The sequence below is a fragment of the Parasteatoda tepidariorum genome, chromosome 1 (genome assembly GCF_982258835.1).
Source record: "Parasteatoda tepidariorum strain Cologne lab strain chromosome 1, Ptep-v5.0, whole genome shotgun sequence".
NCBI lineage: Eukaryota > Metazoa > Arthropoda > Arachnida > Araneae > Theridiidae > Parasteatoda > Parasteatoda tepidariorum.
In genome coordinates this window covers 24,024,701-24,047,834 of record NC_141755.1, presented here as the reverse complement: position 1 = coordinate 24,047,834, position 23,134 = coordinate 24,024,701, and the positions used below count along the sequence as shown (strand labels likewise).

Sequence of the window (23,134 nt, the reverse complement as noted above, 5' to 3'; positions counted from 1 at the left end):
TATTTGTGGTTAAAAATGCACATAACATTCAAATTTGAAACAATAAAATAATAATCTTTGCAATCGTACATTTATCGAAATAAAATTGGGCGGTGATACCCGACATTCACGAGAGCGGGGCTACCCGAAATCCAATTTTTTTGTAAATTTATAATTACTGGAACAATTTTTCACATATAAACTTCTTTCTTCTTGCAAATTAAACTTAAGACTACATACTTTAATGCTGTATGTATGGAAAAAGTTATTTTTTTAGTATTAAAATGAAGTTTAATCGAAACATTCAACCAATTTTTCTTAATTTCATGACTACTGTATTCAACATATTTTCAAAACTATTGTTTACCATGTTAACATCTGCATAAATACTTGAAACTTTGAAAATAATCTTTTTTTAATATAACAATTAATGTCCGATGGCCCATTGATTTGAAAAAATATTCTATACATATGAAATTGACTGTGGGTCGGGGCTACCCGACTCTCCCCTATATAATTTTTTTTAATAGTATGCTATTTGAAGCTTTTTTTAAAGTGCTTGTAGTGCATAGTGAGGACAAATGGTGTGCTGATAATATGTTGTTGTGGTGGATTATAGTGTTTTATGATATATATTTTTTAAAGGAATGTTTACGAGCAGATCCTACTTTATGCGTAGCAGTGTCAGCGCTGATTCAATTTTTCTTCCAAGCCGTGTTTCTGTTCATGCTTCTGGAGGCAATGCTCATGTGCAGCGTCTTAAAAGATTACCTACCAACTGGTTGCACGACAGGATCACCAATAAGTCTTATGATTGTTGGTTTTGGTAAATAAAACTTTATCTTTGAACTTATTACGTAATTTGTACGAATTTAAGATCTTTAGCTAATTACAGAAAATTAAATTTAGTCTAACGGTCGGTGATAAAATTTAATTTAGCTTTTTATGTTGAATGTAAAATTCTTCAACTAGTTTCATTTAGTAAAATTCAATCTTTGAGCTTAATATGCAATTTATTTAAATTTAATACTTTTTGGTAATTGTTGTAAATAAAAATCCTTCTCTGAGCTTAGATGTAATGCTTTTAGACTTTTAGCTACTTTTGGTAAAAACTCCACGTTGAGATTGTCTGAAATTATAATCTTAAACTAGTTCAGGTAAATAATATTTCATATTTGAACTTGCCATGTAATTGTTTTGAAGTTAGAATCTCCTTTAGTTAGCCGGGTGAAGAATTCGTCTCGACTAGCCATCGCTAGGATTCGAACCCGGTTCACGTCAGTGGAAGGCGAACACTAGTAGTATACACCGTTGTATAAGCGGCGGAAGTGACGTCACAGTCAACCGGAGCTTGTTTCTGCCCCAACCGGAAGTTGCTTATTTCTGCCCGCCCATAAACCGGAAGTTGCTTATTTCTGCCCGCCCATAAACCGGAAGTGACTTATTTCTGCCCTCCTATAAACCGGAAGTTGCTTATTTCTGCCCGCTTGCTTATTTCTGCCCGCCTGAAAATCGAAACTTCGTCTGCAACGTCATGGGGAGCTTATTTCTTTTTTTCTTAAGCCTAACATATTTTTAGTTTCGGTTTCTGTTTTTAATTTAGTTTGGTTTTTTTAAATATTATTTAATTTATTAGTTTTTTGAGGGTGGCAACACTTATTATTTTTAATATTAGTTTTTAAGGATGGCAACACTTGTAAACTTTGTTATTTGGGGGAGATATTGTATATTATGAAGTTATGACGTCATCTTTTATGACATAGTGAATAAATGATATCATACTTTTACTCTAGTGGCGCCATCTATGTGGGAATAAAATAACTTTAAATCTATTTTATTATTTAATTCTGTTTTTAATATTATTTATTAAATATAATTAAGGCTGAGGATCGAACTCACGCCATCAAAAAGCCTTCGTGGGTCAGTAGTTGGATATCATAACCACTGACCCACGAATGCTTGGTTAGATATGTGTTAATAAGTTAAACCTTTGTATAGTGAACACGTGTATAAATAAAAACTGTTTGATATCGATATAATCCTACAGTTTCATCGATATTCACTTAACCTTTGACAGTTATTAAATATTTATTTCTGCACCTCTTAATGTTATTATAACTTTCTCTGGATGGCAACGGTACTGACCATACACCTGTTTTGTGTGACGTGTTTTGTGTGATAACACAACTACTGATTACAGAGCGAGTCATTCTGATAAGGTATAACAAGTTGGATCTTGGTCTATGACGTATGTGTTGAATTCAGTTCCTTTCACTTGCGCTGGTAAGTAGTTAAGCATGTGACAGCTTAACATTTTTCTGATTGGCTGTTAAAGTTATACTTTCTTGGTTTGGCAACTAGAAGGATAGAGTGACTAAATTTCCTCCCCTTCTTATATTAGTATTTCACTTGTTCTTCTGTTGTGTCTCGATTAAGTTTTTAAACTGTTTGATTCACCGGGTCGTTATGGACGGATATTTAAAGAGAAAACATGTTGAAACTGAAGTAAGTACTATTGATTTCTTCGTAATTTACTATGCTTTTAAATTTATTGTTAATAGAATTGTTTTATTGTAACTTCTAGCATTAATTCTTTTTTAAGCAGAGCATGTGGCAAAACTTAGTTAACTTTAAAAATTCTTTAATATTATTTGAATCGAAAGGTATAATTAAGTTAAATTTAAAGCATAATTACATTCTGTTAATAGTTGTTACTTATTTTAAACGTTATTGTTGTTCTTGGTGACTCAAAAAAGTGTTTCTTTTTATTTTATTAGGATGAACCAAAGAGGAAAGGTTTGTTCCAGGAGGGAAACTTTCCAGAGTATTGCTATCCAATAGGTGAGGACTTATTCGTTTTGGCCAGCACGTATAACAAGAAATCAGCCATTCATATACGAAGGTTTAACAGATATGGAGACTCATACTATCCTTCAGGATATGGTATAACTCTACAGCCTGAACAGTATAATACTTGCTTCTGTCATGGTCCACCGACATGTATCTTCGGCATTGCAGACATCAACATGGCTTTGGAAGAGATCCCTCCAGCTAATCCCCGTGAAAAATTTTATGTGCTGATGAATGACGAGGGAAAGTATCTACTAGTGGACGAATATACCTGCAGAAGTGGCCGCGTATACAAGCACGAGACGGAAATCAGTTTCAAACAATGGAGAGAACTACAGAAGTGTCGAGATAGTGTGACATTCGGCTATATTAATTTAAAATACAGGTCCGTGGACTTTTTGAACATTTTTCAAGAATCCAACCATCAACAGTGTCCAGTGGTGCCAAAGAATTCAGACATCAACGAAGCGGGTCCTGTTATGAAAGATTGCCTGAAAATTGTGTTGTATAAACATATTGGACTGAAGAAAGGTCTGAAGCCAGTAGACAGATCTGCTGACTTTCTAGACCAGGTTGTGTGCAGTGTTCACGATTTCAATGAGTCTTGTTTGGACTTACATGTGGAGAATATTGCTCTGGATTTTAATAATGAACTAAGTGAACGAAGGTTGTTTAGACAACCACTTAAAGACTTTTTGTGTGAAGGTTTTTTAAAAGAAATCAAATTAGATACTTTATTAACTGCTGCTAAAAATGATTTTTGCAAATAAAATAACTTAAGTTTTAAAATATTTTGTTGTTATTTTTATATTTTGTAAAAATTACTGTGAACTTTTGTTTTCAGAGGAAACGAGATTTCTTTTTTTCAGCAGGCATGAATTTTCTTTTTCAAAATAATACTTTTTTCAGGTTCTTAAAATAGAAGAAGAAAAAATTATTGCTGCAATACAATAAGGAAAACTATTTTATATTTAAATAGGTATTATTATTTAATTTTATTGAAATTATTGTATACCGTTATTTTTTAAGAATGTTTATGAGAGTTAATTTTAACTGTTAGAAATAAAACTGTTATTAGAGAAAAAATATTTTTGAAATAGGTTATGGATCATTTACTTTCATCAGTTTATACGAAACCTGAACATCCAGGAAGTTTTGGAGGTGTAAATGCTATTTATAATTCTGTGAAAGGTAAAGTGAAGAAAAGTGACGTTAAGAAATGGTTAGAGACTAAAGATTCTTATACTTTGCATAAACCTGTGAGGCATAAATTTAAACGTAATAGAGTGATTGTTGGAGGTATAGATGAACAATTTCAAATTGATTTAGTTGACATGCAATCTTTAGCGAAATTTAATAATGGCTTCAAATATTTGTTAACTTGTATAGATTGTTTCTCAAAGTATGCGTGGGCTATTCCTATTAAAGACAAATCAGCCAAAAATGTATTGCCAGCTTTAAAAACTATTTTTAGAGAAAGAAAACCTGAGAAACTGCAATCAGATAAAGGAACAGAATTTACTAATAAACTTATACAGCAGTATCTTAAAAATTTAGGAGTTCATTTCTTTACAACAAATAATGAAACTAAATCAAGTATTGTTGAGAGGTTTAACCGTACTTTAAAAATGAAGATGTGGAAATACTTTACAGAATATAATACGAAAAAATATATTGACGTCATTTCTAAATTAATCCATAGTTATAATCATACCAAACACAGAAGTATAAAAATGGAACCAGCCTCAGTGAATATCGATAATCAAAAAGAAGTCTGGAATAATTTATATAGTGATAAGGTGAATATTGATAACCCTGTTTTTCAAGTAGGTGACACTGTTCGCATTAGTAAATCAAAACTTACATTTGAGAAAGGATATGAAAATAATTGGACTCGAGAATTATTTGTCATAGATAAAATAGTTCATCGAAATCCTGTAGTGTATAAATTGAAAGATTTAATGAATGAATCAATCGAAGGTACCTTTTATGCAGAAGAATTACAAAAAGTAGTCAACTCGGGCTATTATCCCGTAGAAAAAGTTATCAAAAAGAGAAAGAAAGGAGGAAGCACGGAATATTTTGTTAAATTTCTAGGTTATCCTGAAAAGTTTAATGCCTGGGTGAGTGATATTCAAAAAGTATAAATAGTGAAACTTAACCTATGAAGACTCATTCTCAAAAATGTCTTTCTATGTGACGTTACCCTCTGATAGCTCCATGCAGTTTTTTCCTAACAACAAAATTTCCCATTTTAAGACGCAGTTACCGATACCAGTTAATCTAAAAGCGGAATGGGAAGTAGGCCTATCTGAAATCATCTATCCGCATTCTTGGCTGAACGTAAATGAAAGTAACAATTATTTTCATTACAAGATAAGTAACGGTAATATCATATCGACTGTTAAGCAAACAATTGATGTGGGCTGTTATGAATCAATGTTCGATATTGTATCAGCTATACAACTTGCTTTACCTAAAAATCCTAGTCGATTTACAATAAATTACAATAAAGCTACGAAACGAGTTAAAATTAACGCCGTTCAAGGTTGCAGCCTTCATTTAGAAAAGTTAGGTGAATTGTTAGGATTTCAACGTGATGCAATCATTACGGGTAACCAGAAAAGCGAATTTGTGGCTGACGCGTGGTCTAATTTTTCCGTTTTTTACGTCTACTCAGATTTAATTTCACCACAAATTGTCGGAGATACGCAAGCTCCTTTACTGCGGATCGTCCGAATAAAAGGATATGATGGTGAAACAATTAGCCAGTACTATGATAGACCTCAATACTTACCTTTAACGAGACACTCCTTTCAAACTATCCATGTGGAGCTCAGATTGAATTCAGGTGATTTCGTACCTTTTGAAAGTGGTAAAGTGATTATAGTTTTACATTTCCGCATGAGACAAATACTATAAATAGTACGATGCGTTTTTTGAATCATTCATTTGAAGAGAAGACGTCAAGATGAGTGTACCGTACGTTTGTTGTGCTGAAAAATTCGAAGATCATTATGCGAGTCAAATTGGCTCGGGTTTGCCCTATTATAAAGGTGTTAATTTCCAAAAGGGCTATGGACTTGGTGGTATATTTCGTCGATTATTTAGAGCAGCACTACCCTTTTTAGTAAGAGGTGGTAAAACTATTGGAAAAGAAGTTTTAAAAACAGGAACTCGAGTAGCATCTGATGTATTATCTGGAGAAAACTTTGAGGAAGCCGTCAAAACAAGAACTAAAGAAAGTGGAAAAAATCTAGCACGAAAAGCTATTGATAAAGTGCAGTCTATGGTCGGGAAAGGAAACTATAAAAGGAAGCGTAAGAAGCAAAAACGATTCATTTCATCTAAAGCACGCAAAGTGAGTGGACGTGATATTTTTGATCCATAAAATGGCATTTTTGTTGAAAGATTCTCCTGAGTGCGTAAAATCGGAATTGGAACTTTTTACTTTACCTGGAACTCAAACAGTTATTCAAGATGGTCAATGGATACAATTTCATCCTCTTTCTAACGTTTTTGATAATGCTCCCGTAGAGTTTCATGTCTCTGGAAGTGTAGAAGATTACATAGATCTCAGTCAAACACAATTGTATGTGAAAGCGAAAATAGTAAAAACGAACAATACAGCTATCACTAAAGATGATGTTATAGGACCTGTGAATTTATTTCTACATTCATTATTTTCTCAAGTAGATGTGTCTTTAAACGATCGTACAGTTTCCAATTCAAGTAATACCTATCCCTATAGGGCCTATATTGAAACTCTCCTAAACCATGGATATGATAGCAAAACATCTCAATTAACTGCTGAGTTATTTTATAAAGATTCTGAGGATGGTTTAAATAAAAGAACTGCTTTTTTCAAAGAAAGCGCAACAGTGGACATGATTGGCTGCATTCATTCAGATTTATTTCATCAAGAACGTCTTTTACTCAATTTAGTGGATTTGAAAATAAAACTAATAAGAAGCAAACCAGAATTTTGTCTACAAGGATCTGAAGGATTTAAAGTAGTATTGGATCATGTCTCTTTATTCATTCGAAAAGTTCGTGTGAACCCTGGAGTGCTTCTTGGTCATGCTAAAGCACTCGAGAAAACAAGTGCAAAATACCCCATTAATCGAGTCCTATGCAAAGTGTATTCAATTCCTAAAGGGAGCATGTCTTTTATTCAAGATAATATATTTTCGGGTCAAATGCCTAAAAAGGTTATTATTGGTTGTGTAGATAATGAAGCTTTTCATGGAACATTGACAAAATCTCCTTTTGATTTTAAACATTTTGATTTAAATTTTATTGGAGTGTATGTGGATGGACAACCTGTCCCCCATAATCCATTGGAACTCAACTTTTCACAAAATCAATACATTCGTGCCTATCAAACTTTATTTGATGGAACGGAACGAATGGGTCAAGATAGAGGAATATTTATTTCCAGAGAAGACTACAGGAACGGAAATACATTATTTGGATTTAATCTCTCCCCAGATCTATGTTCAGGAGAACATTTAAATCTGATTAAGCATAGCAATTTGAGATTAGAACTGAAATTTGCCAAATCACTGGAAAAAACAGTATGCGTTATCGTTTTTGCCGAATTTGAAAATTTGATTGAAATTAACAAGTCAAGAAATATTTTATTCGACTTCGGAAATTGAAGAATGGATGGATTGCAACTATTCTACATTTTATCGCAAGATAAGATAACAACACCTTACTTTCAAGGCGTATATTCAAGAGATACGCTTCCGAGTCTCCGAGAAAACACATGTGCTATCACGAATTCAGATGACTCATCACAGCCTGGAACTCACTGGCTAGCGTTATTTGTGAATGATCAAAGACAGTTAGAGTTTTATGACTCATATGGGAAACCTCCCGGATTTTACAACGTGAATACCGCTTCCTACACGGACGTACTATGGAATTCCAAAGTGTTTCAATCACCTACATCCAATGTATGTGGACAATATTGTATTTACTTTTTACTCAAACGCTGTCAAGGCTATTCTATGTATCATATTTCAAATCAATTATATGTAAATGATTTTCAGATGTATCAATTTGTAAAGAAAAAATATGGTGTAAGATTTGTGTTTAGAAAATAAAAAAGGAATGAAACTAAATCTAGTGTCTCTCATGTCATTATTATAAAATTTTACATTTAAATATTGTTATGTAGGCAATAGTGTAACATTTTTAATTCTTTTTAACAAAATTTTCAGAAAATATTTTTATTATTGAGGAAAACTTTCTATCTTTTATGAAAATATTTGTTTTTTGCAAAAAATTTTCTCTTTTAAGATAATATTTTTTTGTTTTTGTAAAAATATTTCAAACGTTTTAACAAAATTTTTCTATCTTTTAAGAAAACATTATGTTTTTACACAAAAATTTTTTATTTTAAGAAAATATTTTTACTTTTTGTTAAAAATTTGCTAGTTTCGTAAAAATATTTCAAACTTTTTAACAAAACTTTCTAATATTTCAGAAAATATTTTTATCTTTCTATCTTTTAAGAAAATATTTATGTTTTTGCAAAAAGGAAATTTCCAGTTTTTCAGAAAATTCTATCCCTCTTTCTAAAACTTTTTGTATTAATTAATAAAGGGTGAAATTTTTCCTTGATAATATAAACTTTTTCACCTGTGAAAAAAATAAAGACAAAATACATTTTAATAAAATAAATAAAATTTTATTCAAAGTTTCACCCAAGCACTTCTGCGGGCATACATCATAGGTTTCTTAACAATTTTATTTTTACTATACAATTTTTTATTTACATCTAAATGTGATGGTAATTGAATATCATTTAATGTTTTTAAAAATACATTTCTCCCCACTGGAGCTGATTTTCTATTTCGCAAAAAGTCATTGATAAGATTTACTATATTACTTCCAGGAACAGTTTTATCTTCATGAATAATTTCACCTTTAGCGTTCCAAAGGAGAGATTCATTATTTTTTAAGAATTGATACATATCTTTAGCTTTTTCTTGAAATCGAACTGGAACAGCAGTTAGAATTTTTCCCTCCAAGTCTTCAGTTTCTTTTTTGATATTTGAAGAGATCTCTTCTGCAGACTCTACTAGAGGATTGTCTATGTTCGTAATTTCCTCGTGATCGGTTTGAGGTTCTGGTTTTTTCGGTCTCGAAATTGAAAAGTGCGTATACTTCTGCAATATTTGTAAATACAGAGTTGCTTTCTCGTCATCTGCTAAGTCCTTTTTCTGTAGAATATTCTTCATTTGTTGATCCAATTGTGATAAGTGTTCCGCTACTTGTACTCTATCCTCCGGAACCAACACAAATTTCTTACTGTACTCCATGAATTAAAGAAGTAATCACAGAAATAGCTGCAGGTAATAAAAATGATAAAAATCCTTCTCCTTTCTGTACAAGAATTTTTTTCTTCTTATACAATGGCAATTTCTTCTTAGAAAGTTTTCTTAAACTTTCTTTATGAGGAGCTAGTTTATTTTTCTGAGATTTCGTGAGTGGTATATTACCACACAATACATTCAATACACACTCACACAAAGTTTTTATTTCAGTTTTTGAACACTTTTTTAAAAGAGACTTGCAATGTTTAGTTTTAGAGATCAATTTCATGAGCTCTAATGTTCGCTCATTACATACGGACATCTTACTTTCAAATGATTTGAATTTCGAGTGTCTGTCCTATTTATAGGTGTTGATAAAAGTTGAAAACCTTCAAAAACAATGGTTAAAGTTGTCATCTAATTTCCTTGAAATTCACAGTTGAAATGAAGTTATCGAGGTTGGTACACATAATAAGTATCTCCAGGAAACATACCAGTACGCATGCGTAAAGATTCTTCCGTATCACACTTTAAATCAATGAGTAAATAACCATAAGGTTTTGATGTGGCATCAGCATAACATTCTTGAAAAAAAGTAACTTTACGAGGGTACAATTGACGTCCTAAATGTGTAATTTGCGATTGATCTCTTCGATTCTTAAATAATACAAGATAATGAGCATTTAAGGATATTTCTCTCATTTCCTTTCCTTTATGAAAAATGTTTTGAACCACAAAAATAATGCTAAGAGATTTATGATGGGAAAATTTTGTAAATAATTTCGTCAATTGAGGATCATTTCCCAATTCACTCATGAGATCATCAATCACAATTAATGCATCTGAATATTGATTCAAATCGGAGGGAAGTCCTTCTTGAAAAACAACATTAGGCATCTCATCATATAATTTTTGATAAACGCCATAACACCATACCACATGTTTTGGAAAAGGATGTATCATTTGGTTTTCAATAACATTTTTTATGAAATAACTTTTACCACTACCTGTTGGACCTGCGAGGACAGATGTAAAGGGATGTTTGAACTTCAAAAGATCCATGATGAATGAAAAACTTTACTCTCGCCACCTCTATTTATCGTTATCTCTTATCACCACATGATGAGTTCAATCCTCAGCATTAATTATATTTAAATTAAATGATAAAATAGATTTAAAGTTATTTTATCTCTAACATTCCCACACAGATGGCGCCACTAGAGTTAAAATATGATATCATTTATGTGTTATGTAATAAGAGATGACGTCATAACTTCATAATATACAATATCTCCCGCAAATAACAAAGTTTACAAGTGTTGCCATCCTTAAAAACTAATATTAAAAATAATAAGTGTTGCCACCCTCAAAAAACTAATAAATTAAATAATATTTAAAAAAACCAAACTAAATTAAAAACAGAAACCGAAACTAAAAATATGTTAGGCTTAAGAAAAAAAGAAATAAGCTCCCCATGACGTTGCAGACGAAGTTTCGATTTTCAGGCGGGCAGAAATAAGCAAGCGGGCAGAAATAAGCAACTTCCGGTTTATAGGAGGGCAGAAATAAGTCACTTCCGGTTTATGGGCGGGCAGAAATAAGCAACTTCCGGTTGGGGCAGAAACAAGCTCCGGTTGACTGTGACGTCACTTCCGCCGCTTATACAACGGTGTATACTACTAACACTCTATCCCCTGAGCCGGGGCCCACTTTTATTTTATAATCGTCGTTGAACAGCCAAGCAAAATTTGGGTTTGCGACTACTAGTGTTCAACTCGGTGGCCTTGTAATTTTGAACCCACTTCAGAAGACAAGGCAACTCCAGGATAAAGTATTGGGAGAAATTTGCCTTCGTGGAGGACTTTTTGATGGAACTAACCCACATTTGCGTTACGAGGAGAGGAAGATCTCGAGAACCTCCCACGGTCAGCCTGACGGTAAGGGCACTCTAACCCATGATCCGTCTACTACTGAAGATATTTAGTGTCAGCACTGTGATCGGATGAGTAATTCGTATCGACCAGCCATCGTTGGGATTCGAGCTCCGTTCACTTCATTAGAAGGGAAATGCTCTATCCCATTATTATTATTTTTTTTATATCTGTCTTTGAACAGCCGATCTAATTTTGGGTTAACGACTACTAATGTTCAACTCCATAGCCTTGCAATTTTTGAACCAATTTTGAAGACACGGAAACTCCTGGATCTGTGCCCCCAGAGGTATTGATTTGCTATGGGGACATGGAGGACTTCGCGACAGCGGGTGCTACAATTTGACTGTTAAGTACACTTTATTAGTTTTAAAGTAGCCATCTTGACATTGAGTTAGCGCACGTTCAAAGTTCCTGTACCATAAGGTACTAATCTTATACTTTTCTTCTTGTTATTCAACGTGTAAAAAATCATGATAATAGCTGTTTCGTTGTTACTGATCAAATTTAAATCCGTTTAAGAAGCGTTATTTGGCCATACATAGTTACATACTTTGTCATAACCTAAGTCATGAACTGATTATATACCGATACCTAGTTGACTTCAATGAGCCAACTTGAGTTGCTATAAATGGGCTGGTACTCCAACCTTAAAAATCTTATCCAGACAAATATTTTTCAAATTTTTTTGAGCTATACAATTGTTGAATCTGGTTTAATGAAAATGCAACACGGGTATTTAAATGTATAATTAGATAATGCTATAATTTATTACTTCTAGAAGAAGACTACCCAAAAAATATTTTTTTGTTACTTTTAGAAGGACACTGCTCAATATATTTAAAAAAATGTATTTTCTGAAATTTGTGATTATAAAATGAAATGTGGCTACTGTCACTTCCAAAGACTCAATGAAGATTACCGGTATCTTTCATTGGGACACATTTCATTACTGTGAAGTCTATGTTTAGATATGCACAGTATGCAAAATGATACAGATATAAATTGACATGCATTAACGTTGTTAATTTAAATCTGTAAGAATTAGACTGACAATTGGCGCGGAAGAGTTAACGTATACGAGAATATAGTTGGTTTAACGCTGTTTTTCGAAGCTCTGTGGTTAAGAAAAGGAAAAAAACCATTGTTTAAGTGCCTTACACTTAAAGCAATGCGATAATTTTAAGCTATGTATGTAATCTTGCCTTATAAAATCATTTGGGTTTTAGAATAGACGAAGAACTTAAATATTTTAAAATTTACTAAATTCTTTTAAAAATCGCCAATTTGGTGACATTTTTCATCTGGATAAAATCATCAAAATCACTGCCGTATTCTCGATTTTTGCAAATTTTATGAGCCCAGGTAATGCTGCATTGGAGTAAGTTTTTAAATATTAAAAAATTAGACAGCAAACGTTTTTCATTTTAACAAACCTGTGGCTTTTCTTCATATCGACGTTTTGCGCCATTTTCAAAATAAACGAAGACAGCGCTGGCTTTAGATAGGCTAAGCTTGATCTAACGGTCATGAGTAACAGTTGCAAACTCAACAGCAGTTATAGAAATAGCATATTGTTCGCAAAAAAGCATCATTACATATTACGACATAGCCTTCGAACAACATCCTTAAATTATAAGATTATTGAATTTGGGGTCATTCTGTTTGAATGACCCTCTGACCTTGTAGTTAGTCAAAATCAGTTTTAAAACTCGGATGAAAGTTATTAAATTTTTCTGTTTGATGTAAGACTCTATTTCTGAGACCACATGAAATTTTTTCAAACTTTTAAATCAAATTTATTTTTCATTGATTTAGTTTCTATGCAAATTAAGTGACAAAAATAACGCTGATATTAGAAAAGACTACCATAATAAAACTTTATATATTACAGGCATACCAGCTGTGATGAATATAGTGTTAGCAGCCATAGCCAGTGATGATTATTCTGATCATAAATATAAGTAAGTTTGGATACATGATTAGATAATAGTTATACATTTATTTTAATTTTTTAAAAAACAACTTCAGTTCCAACATTACCGCTACAGCCAGTTGTAGACCAGAAAATTCATGAAGGTTAGGACACCACTATATCCTGATCAACGATATGTTGTATAAATCGTCTGGATGTACGGTAGAAATATTAATAGTACCGCTGCCCATGTTTCTCAATTAAGCTGTTACCCATTGAACTATATCTGGGAGGGCTTCAAGCTGCAACCAACGATAGAACCGTAGTTCATCACAATCACAGCGTAGTGCCTATATCAATGTGGGCATCCGGACTATTATTCTTTTCTTATTCTATCGGGACTATTATTTCTGTAAAAAGTATTATAATTATGTAAGAATTAAATTTAAAAATAACAGAAAAAAAGAAGTTTTTTAAAACTTTTTTTACAGTAAAAAATGAATAAATAAACACTGTAAAATATATATGCTCCCATTTTCTGTCAGAGAAGACTTAGATAACATTAATAGTTTGAATAGTAGAGCTTTTAGTAAGTGCGTCATTATGGCTGAATAAAAGGTATTGCACTTATTATTTCCTTTCGACGATTTCTTTAAAAGAAAATCAATATATGGATTTGTGCAATCGATGCTTCTTAGTTTAATCATTAGTCATTTCGTTGGAAATATATATTTGTCAATTGCAGAGTTTTTAGAACCCTAATTATTTTCGTGGAAAAAACTGCTTACACGATCAAAATCATAAGTTTAATGTTCTATGAATTAGAAAACCAAGCGAACTTTTTCTTTTGAATTACAATTATTGTATCACAATTATTGTTGTTTTGTGATGCACTTTGCAAATTTAAAATACTGCCTTACATTTGGTGCTACGTGACGATTTTATTCGAACGTTTGGTAAGAAGCGGAAAAAAAACAAGAGTCAAATCATGGTCTAAAGATATAAAAATAATAATAGAAATATGTTTATGCATGAAAACCGTATGGTCTGTGAAACCACAGAATAGCCTTTAAAAAATGTAAACGTAATCTTCATAGGTTTTTGAGAACTATAAGTACAGGATGAAAAGTAATTTGGATACACAATTGAACAATTTTTATACACACTGGCAAAAGTTCTCACCATTTATTTAAATTTTTAACATCTCGCAAGTTGCTAAATGTTTTTGGCATAACGTTACAGAGCATTTAAAAGACGATGTTTCATTGTATCGGAATATATTTGTTTTTGTTTGGGGTACTTTATGCTAAGTTTCAGGTTATTAACTAGACTCGAATTATCTGGGCTTTGAAATGCCAAATTGAGAAAAAGAGCATTTCTGATACTAAGTACTTTGTGCTTGAAGTCAAAATTCTGAGTCAACAATAGTTGCTCCTGACATTTGTGCTGTGTATGGAGATGGGGTCATCGGTTGAAAGAACAGCTCGTGATTAATATGACGGTGATTCAAAATAAAAACTTTTGACTACAAAAACAAGCCTAGCTGTTCAATTGAGTTCGATGAAAAGCGATTTAATCAACATTTGCATAAAAAATAAAGCAGAGTTGCAACACAATTGGCAGAGAATATGGAATGCTCTTAAACTTTAACTTTAAAAAAAAATGTGGGAATTTAGTGGCCTACTCAATATATTAAAAAATTTTGATGCTTACTAAAATATTGCAGATTAACTTTCAGAAAAACATGAAATCATTGCTACTTGTTACATATTTACAACTTTTATAGAGATCATACTCTACATTTACGCAGAGCTATAAAATAGTCAAAAAATTCTCTACTATGCAATGCAGTTGATATTTTGTTCCATTCTTTCAAAGAACTTTCGAGACCAAAGAAGTATAACATTTTTCAAATTAAGTTTGTGATATTTGGCGATAAAAATTTTAGGTTTTAAACTTAGCCAAAGCTATTTCTTTTCAACTTGCACTATTATGTATACCAGCATGTGCAAAGTTTTAATAAGAAATGTTAATGCAGAACTAGATAAACAGCTACACGGCAGGAGAAAGATATTCTAAATTTATTTACTTTAACTTTATTGAATTCGCAAGTTAAAACGGTAAAGCAAAATTTACTATATCTATTGACTATGAGGCTCTACCCTTTGCTGACTTCATTTATCAACTGTGATTGCTTCTCATTCATCAGTGTTTTTTTTTTTTTTTTTTTTTTTTTTTGAAATTTCGACATTTTCTAGAAAAAAAGGGAACATTTTGTTTGTAAAAGATAATTATTATTATAATTTTATGTCAAAATGTTTTGTTAGTATAGTTTTTCGTTTGAACATTTTATTGCCCGCAACAAGATAAAAGATTATTTGGAAGTGAAAAATAATCAATTGTACTTGAAAAATTTTTTAAACTCTGAAACACAGATAATACGACTTCATAAGAAGAATAAATGAGAAGTAAGTTTACCCGTTAACGAGATTTAAATAATTATAAAAAATTTTTGGGTTTACGACTACTAATGTTAAGTCGTGTGATTTTGATGAAGGGAACTCCTGCATCAAGTATTGGGAGAACTAACTTTTTGATGGAACTAACCCACATTTGCGTTACATAGAGAGAAAAACCGTGAAAACCTCCCACGGTTAGCCTGACAGAGAGGTGACTCTAACTGATGATTCATCTATCACTAAGGATATTTTATGGCAGGCAGCACTGTGGTCAGTACGAGCCGAGTGTGTAATTCATATCGACCAACCATTGCTGGGATTCGAACCTGGTTCACCTAATTGGAAGGCGAACGGTTCCCTTGAACCACTACGGCCTTTTACACACCTTTGTACTTTCAAGATTCTAGGTCTAATAGTTTTTAAGTTTCAAAACAAAATCCAACGTTGAGTTAAACATCCAAAACAGCTAAATCGCTGATGGTTTTTCAAAATACTTTTTCAGATTTTCAAATCATATTCTTCAGTATATAATATTGTTTTAATTCATTTAGGTAGCATGTTAATAAGTTACAATAATGAATGAAATTATTTCTAAATATTAATTTGCTTCTCCAGTTGCTGGTTGAAGTTGGAGGGCAGAGCCATGCTTCCGTCTGTTGTACCTGTCATTGTTTTTAGTGTGATCGCATTCTTTCTTTTGTTTTCTATATTTGATGCGGATGAGCCAAAAGAAGGAGTTACGAGTATTCAGTTTCAGAGAGGAAAGTAAGTTGGTTAAAAAAAGTAGTGCACTGTTTTTTTTTAAATTTTTTGAAAACTTACAAATAGTATTGCAAGTTTTTAATACGATCCAGTTTAGAAAACTTGTCAGAAAATACTACAAATTATGGAGAAAAAAAAAAGCCATTTATTTCATACTGACTTTCTGTTTTGAATTGTACTTTTTTAATAGTATTTTTGAAAAAGTCGTATTTTCAAACTTTGATTTTTCAGAAACTACTCGACTGATTTCATTCAAATTTTTTATTTCGCCATTTAGAATTAAAATTTTCAAAATGATGTACAAAATTGTATACCTTACCATTCAAAATGCTTCCGACTATAACTAAATAAATTCATAAAAAAATATTTACTAATAGTTACATTTTGCATTAAATTGCATCTTTGGATAAACGAATTTTATAACTGTCTGCAAAAAATTTCATATCGCTTAAAAAGTTCTCAAGATATGGGGAAATATGCAAAAAATAAAATTATCATTAAGGGGTCCAAACTTTGAACAGTTCTCTTGACTAAACTATTTGAAACCTATTTCAAAAATTGCGGCTTTTGAGAGTCAGAAATTCGAATCCGTCGAAAAAAAATGTTTACTCAGAGAAACCTCGATTTTGTAATTTTAAATATCGTCTGCACTTATTACTTAGCACATTTGTGGTCGCCGTCTCGAACCATTAAGATTGTGACCTGGAACAATAAGATCCGATAATTAAAGCAAAATTTATTCTGGGTGTCAGTTTCATTTTTTGAACACTGTACCTGTTCTCTATTGCCTAATGTGCTTTATTGCTACAGTAGTAATTTATTTTTAGTAAAAATAAATAATAGTGTTATTCTTAAACTTGTATTTTTATATCAAGGTGGCATCAGTAAAATCATCTAAGTAATCGTGTTCTAAAGAGGTGCACATGTCATATAGATCCTCAAAGACATTTAAGGAGATTACGAACTGCGTAATTCGCTCCTTTAGCTTTTTCAGTTCTCATTTTTTTTTTCTGTCTTAACTTCATTTTTTCAACTCATCTTTTGATGCCAGAGTTTAAGAAGGTATTTTTCTTGTCAAATATTCTTAGATTTTAGTAAGTTGTTATGTTTACAGTTATTAGATTAAAAAGTGTGTGGTATTTTTTCCTTTTTATACTCTTAAGCATACTACTTTACATGTTTCGGCTCATTACAGAGTCCTGGCTTTGGGAGCTTTGGTTTATATATCATATTTATCTCGTAACAACAAGATTAAAGCCTAGCCTCGAGTCTCACGTTTGCTACACAGCTTGTCCTACATTTTTGTTGCAAACGAAAGTTATGTTGGAAACATGGTTCACAGTTTTTCTCAATAAAAACCGCCATTGTTTCACACGTTTGTTGACAAACTTTGTAACTAATTTTGAAACTTATTGAGAAAAAACAGCTCGTTTCCTAAGCAGAAGGTGACATACCGCACGTATATAACTATTACTGTTTTTATTTCGTTGATTTTTGAAATTGGATACCTGCAAGTGATTAAGTGTGGGTATTTCGATCCAGAGTGGTTGTCGAAATGTAGCATTTGTTTAAGTTAGAAACTGTTCTTCCCATTCTATTTCGAGTACGCCACGCCCGTCAAGTATCATATCTTTTCATTAACACATTCTATATTCTTTCACAAAGATTTCAATTCCTTCACTTTATATTTCTCAGTTAACACGAAGGCAGGCATGAAGCCATGTAGAACATAAACAAACTAATTATGCATCGAAGTTGACAGGTTCACAAAACAAAAATATACCACGGTTACAATAAAATACATAAACAAATAATAAATCTAAGTAACGCAAAATACATAGACGAGAAATAATTATATTTCAACAAATTCAATGTGCGATACGGCACTATATTTAGTTAACTTCATGTTAATTAACATTCTAGCTTATGTGGAGAAACTTAGCTAAACTTTAACACACCATTTCGCTTATAAACGATCAGCTGGCGCTGACATCATAGGTCATGTGTGTGGGTTCCTCTTTCTTGAAGTGCAAGTACCCAATTGTTTGCCATTCTTGGTACACACGGTACTTATTTCGCTTGCTTTGTATTATAGCTGCTTTAGTGATCTTTTCACATTGTTTCTTAAAATGACACTAAATTGTAGATATTTTATTTATTTTACACAGGAAACATATGTTACAATTTACAATGAAAAATCAATATGTTGTAAGATAATAGAGACATTTCTTTTTTTAGGGTATTTATAAAAACAAGATGGACCTGTTTCGTGATATTATCTTTCCTCTGTGTAGCTTACGCAACAGGCATGGTGGGGGCCAGCAATAAAGATGATATCCTTAATTATGTATTTGCAGCCTCCAGTATAGCATTAGGTATTCTAATACCATTTCTTCGTATAAGATTTGATGATCAGGTACACATTCAAGAAATACTTATTTTTATTTACAGCTGGTTTTCATTTTCAGAATCTGCATGCGCTTTTTATTAAACCAATATAGAGTTTTATAAAGGAGTTTATTTTCTAGTTTAAAGCACCTAGACACATTCGACAGCTCTTTTTTTAAATTCTACTAATTGAAACGTTGCATTTTTGTTTGGTGTGTTGTAGCTTTAAAACCGTATTTCAGCAGTCATTTTGATTAGGTACTTTTTATTTGTTTCGGAACTAAAAATAAAAAAATAAAAAGCTTTCTATCAAAATGACTGCATGGTAAAATGACACGGTTAAAAAATATCATCTTTATGAAACCATCATTAAAGCTGTAACATTTCTTTTAAAAATCAAGCGATCGAAATTTTTTTTACTATTTTGCTTGTAATTACAGTGTCTTAAAAATAAAGTGACAGCTAAGATTTAAAATCGAGTAACTATGAGTAATGCCAATATTATTAGCATTTTATGGAAATTTCGAAAAAAAATACAGTTAAAATTAAAGAAAAAATTATGAAACAAAACAAAATTTAGTCTATATTTGAAAGTATTGTACAAGAAAGGTGCACATAAATTTTCAAAATTTTGGGTGTAAATTTTTTTTAGATCTGATGAAAATCACGACCCAAAACTTTCAAAAAGTCTAAAAAGGCATGTAAATTAATTCAGTATTTTCTCTGCAGTCAACGTTTTTTTGAAAATGCTTATTATTCGGGTTATATTTGATTGGTAATTAACGGTCTATTGGCGACTGTCTGAGAATCATTAGCATTTGTAAAACTCAAACATAACTTTATTAGAATCAAACTGATGCTTTATAAAATCATAAGTTTCCTTTTTACGAATTTAAAATTTCTTTTTATTTCTTACTGAACTTAGATTTGAAAATGGTGTTTCAAATTTTTAAAATAAGTTTCTTTTTTCTTTTTAAAACTAATGTGTACAAAGATATGCCACTGATAAGCGTAGCTCCTGCAAATCGCTTATTGTTCCTCTAATCACATAGTTTCTCTAAATTATATAATTCATCCTGATCCACATCTTACAAAAACAAGAAGAGCTCAAAACTCTGGTATCTTTTTTCTGATTATTAGGTTTTAATAATGAAAAAATCTTTATACGAAATGAAATGTTCTTTCATAACATTTCGTTTCTCTTAACAATTCTTCTACTTTTAAGAATTTGTTTTATTTTGTTGTTTTTTATTTATACTTAACTAAACCAAGATTTCATCTTGGTTTACGAAATGAAAGCTTCATTAATTGATTATGTAAAACGTCTTAAATATCAATGCTGAATCCATGCTAATGTAGAAGAATAAATAATTCGAAAATAAATGAATAAATGAATTCGAAAATAAATGAATGCATAAATGAGAGAATGAGCAAACGAGAGAATGAAGGAGTTTGTGACTAAAGTGAATCGAAGAATCTGAGATAATTGTTTCAATTAATTGAATCTGAATAGGTTCAAAGATTAATTAATTGATCTTTGAACCCATTTTAGACCAAGCAAAGAAATTTTGTAAAATGTGTCTTTTTCCTTATATTTATTTAGACGCAAAAAAAATTCGTGCATAAAAAATATTATTTTATTTAAAAAATAAGATGTTGCTTACATGCACTACAGGCCAAATACTTTAGTTGAACAATAGTTTTTTAAAGACATTTGTTTTATTGTTATTTTACTTACAGAACTTGCAACTTCCTTCATAAAAACGTATGATTAATTTTAAATGAAATAATTATACATTTCCTAAAAGAAGGATTTGTCAATATTCGTTTCGAGTTAAGAAAACAAAAAAACTGTCGCATTTTAAAAAATTCTCAACATAAAGTGTTTGCTTTTACTAAATTACTAATATTTTAAAGACGTTTTCAGAACCCTTGAAAATAGAAGAAAGATTTAATTAGTGAAAAATATAAGTCACTATATTTATGAAATAATTATTTATTGAAATGATGCGTTTATGCATATTTTGCCGAACATGGATTAAATCCAGTATGTCACACAATAAAAAAAAAGAAAATGAATATTTAGACATGATTATTAGACATTCTGTCTCAATTAGAGCAGAACCAAAAAGTTTACTAACCTGAAGTTTACTTCATTGACTTTAAGACGATAGAAAATTTTTTATTTTTTAATTTTATTCTGCCTGCTCTTAATTTTACCCCCCCTCTCAAAAAACAAAGATAGATATGGAAATTCCTCTATTTTGATTGCAATGAAAATAATATTTCAATATTTAATTGTCGTAATCAAAGTATTACTTCTAAAAATGTTTTTTATGTACTTAAATACTAACTATATTGCAAGAATTTTTAAAGATTGAGAATATCAGAACAATTCAAAATATCACATTTAAATTTTAGGTTAGAGAACAACTGAAACATGGTATATTCTTCTGTTTGCGTGATGATTTGGCTGGCATTCGAGTCACACCTGCTCCAGAGGATGAATACGAATCCAACAAATTCCTAAACATGTCTGAACTCCAAAGCACTAAACTCAAGCAACACCAACTCGCAGATTTGAAGATGAAGAAAGCAAAATCATTTACCGATCCCGATATTGCATGGCATCGTTGAACACCGTTTTGCAGCCTTTTTAAACGTCGAAACTGAAAATATTGTTCCAGAAACTTTATAATGTTAATCAACACAAGCTTTCTCAAACAAACGTCATTTAAGTACTTTATAATAACTGAGGAACGATGTTTTGATCATGGCAATTGCTATTGCACCGATCTTCGGTAAAATACCCCAACCGTTCATCTACCGACTTTCGACGTCAGCACCACTTTATGAGAACTAATCCAAACATTTAACATTTAAAAACCTCAATGTAAGGGTATAACGGGTAATCGTAAATCGGGCAATGATATTTCGGTTGTAAAAAATAACATACGGTGATTTGTATTAACAGCCGTTTTTCATATACTAATAGTTTCCTTAATCTTTTATAAAACTTCCAAGTACTAGAAATTCCTAGAAAAACGTGATCACAAAGAAATCGTGGCTGTCCTGATTATCAAAAATAAAAAAATAATTGGGAAAAATGTCACGCTAGCAGAACCTGCTTTGTGATTGGTCGGAATTTGCTTTGAGACAATAAAAAAAAGTAATTTTATTGAACCGATTGATTTGTGTAATTGGCATCCCGTTTGATCACCGGTTTTGTTATGAAGAAACAAAATGGGAAATTTTAATACTTGGAAATTATAATACTCGTATAAAATCGGGAAACTGACCTACAACGATTAAGTGATACTTATCAAAGTAATAAAAAAAAAATTGATTATTAAAAATGTTTCCGTGTTTAACGGTTGAAACTTTAAATTATTATTTTATTTAAGGTATCATTATCTTAACACAGTTCCATATTTAATTATTTTTATTAGTGCTTGAACTTAACTAAGCAATAATGTAGTACGTATTCGTTTTTACAAAAGTATAACTTAAAAAAATGTATTTTACAATATTGCTAAGTGTTTTTTAATGAGCTTCTTAATATCTATTTTGAGAACCTTTGTGAAAAGTATGTATGCACATTAAGGTGGAAAATTAATATTTAAGTAAGAGAGCAAGAAAAGCGATACCGTTTACTAGTAAATTATTTTGTAATGGCAGAAGTATATTGATTGAAATATTTATAAGACGAAGAATAAAGTGAAAGAATTATTAACCTAAAGTTCAAATATTAAAAATTTTGCTTGATCTGACTAATAACCTGATGACTCTTTGTAAATACTTCACATTTATTTCTTTATTTTCTTTATTATTGTAAAATAAAATAAAAGCATTCTTATGTAACAGGCTTGTTATTGAATATTACGTAATTTATGACAAATTTTTGTGTATATTTATAAATAAAAATATTTGTTTATAAAAGATACTGTTTTATTTATTTATTAATTTATTTAATATTTTCATAAATATTCCAAAACAAGAGAAAATATCTCTTAATTTATAATCGAGTAAAAAAATTGAAGCTAAAGGAGATTGAAATTATTATCCATTTCTCCAAAATTAAAACCTTTTCAGATTTTATTTGCATTCAGATATAATCCTTACACAATCACTTTATCATCTCTGATTTATTTCAGGCTTACTGTCTCGAAAGTATAATACTTCAGACATAAATTCCTTGCACAGTTCATATCTGAAACTAAATAACCATATCCACTATATCTTCTCTCATTTTTTTTCAGGCTTATACTCTTTAAAGTAATAATACTTTAGACATAAGTTCCTTGTAGATTTCATGCATGAAACAAAATAGTCCTTACCTTTTTATTTTCTCTGTGGGGATAGTAGATATCTACAATATCAACCTTCATCTATGAAAAGGTACCCCAACATAGAATCGAGTTGACATGTCTTATATACTAGCGAATTGGAATTATATTTTCGTAATGGTAGATACACTACAGTACTATATACTAGTGAGTTGGAATTATATTTTTGTAGTGGTAG

General features: G+C 31.1%; 2 protein-coding genes across 2 annotated transcripts in view; both read left to right on the top strand.

Annotated features, from left to right (window-relative positions):
• The window catches only part of LOC107439538 (uncharacterized), a 93,998-nt gene extending 71,532 nt beyond the window's left edge, over nucleotides 1-22,466 (top strand). The window contains exons 24-28 of the mRNA XM_043041545.3: nucleotides 625-805; nucleotides 12,981-13,050; nucleotides 16,076-16,225; nucleotides 18,461-18,638; nucleotides 21,032-22,466. Of these exons, the coding sequence (XP_042897479.3) occupies nucleotides 625-805; nucleotides 12,981-13,050; nucleotides 16,076-16,225; nucleotides 18,461-18,638; nucleotides 21,032-21,247 (795 nt within the window). The 3' untranslated portion in view covers nucleotides 21,248-22,466. The remainder of the gene's footprint in view (nucleotides 1-624; nucleotides 806-12,980; nucleotides 13,051-16,075; nucleotides 16,226-18,460; nucleotides 18,639-21,031) is intronic.
• Nucleotides 2,274-3,599, top strand: LOC147816321 (uncharacterized). Its single transcript, XM_087154561.1, has 2 exons — nucleotides 2,274-2,484; nucleotides 2,757-3,599. Exons 1-2 carry the CDS (start codon nucleotides 2,446-2,448, stop codon nucleotides 3,597-3,599), a joined length of 882 nt encoding a protein of 293 aa, XP_087010687.1. The 5' UTR covers nucleotides 2,274-2,445.
• Nucleotides 22,467-23,134: the final 668 nt, after the last annotated feature.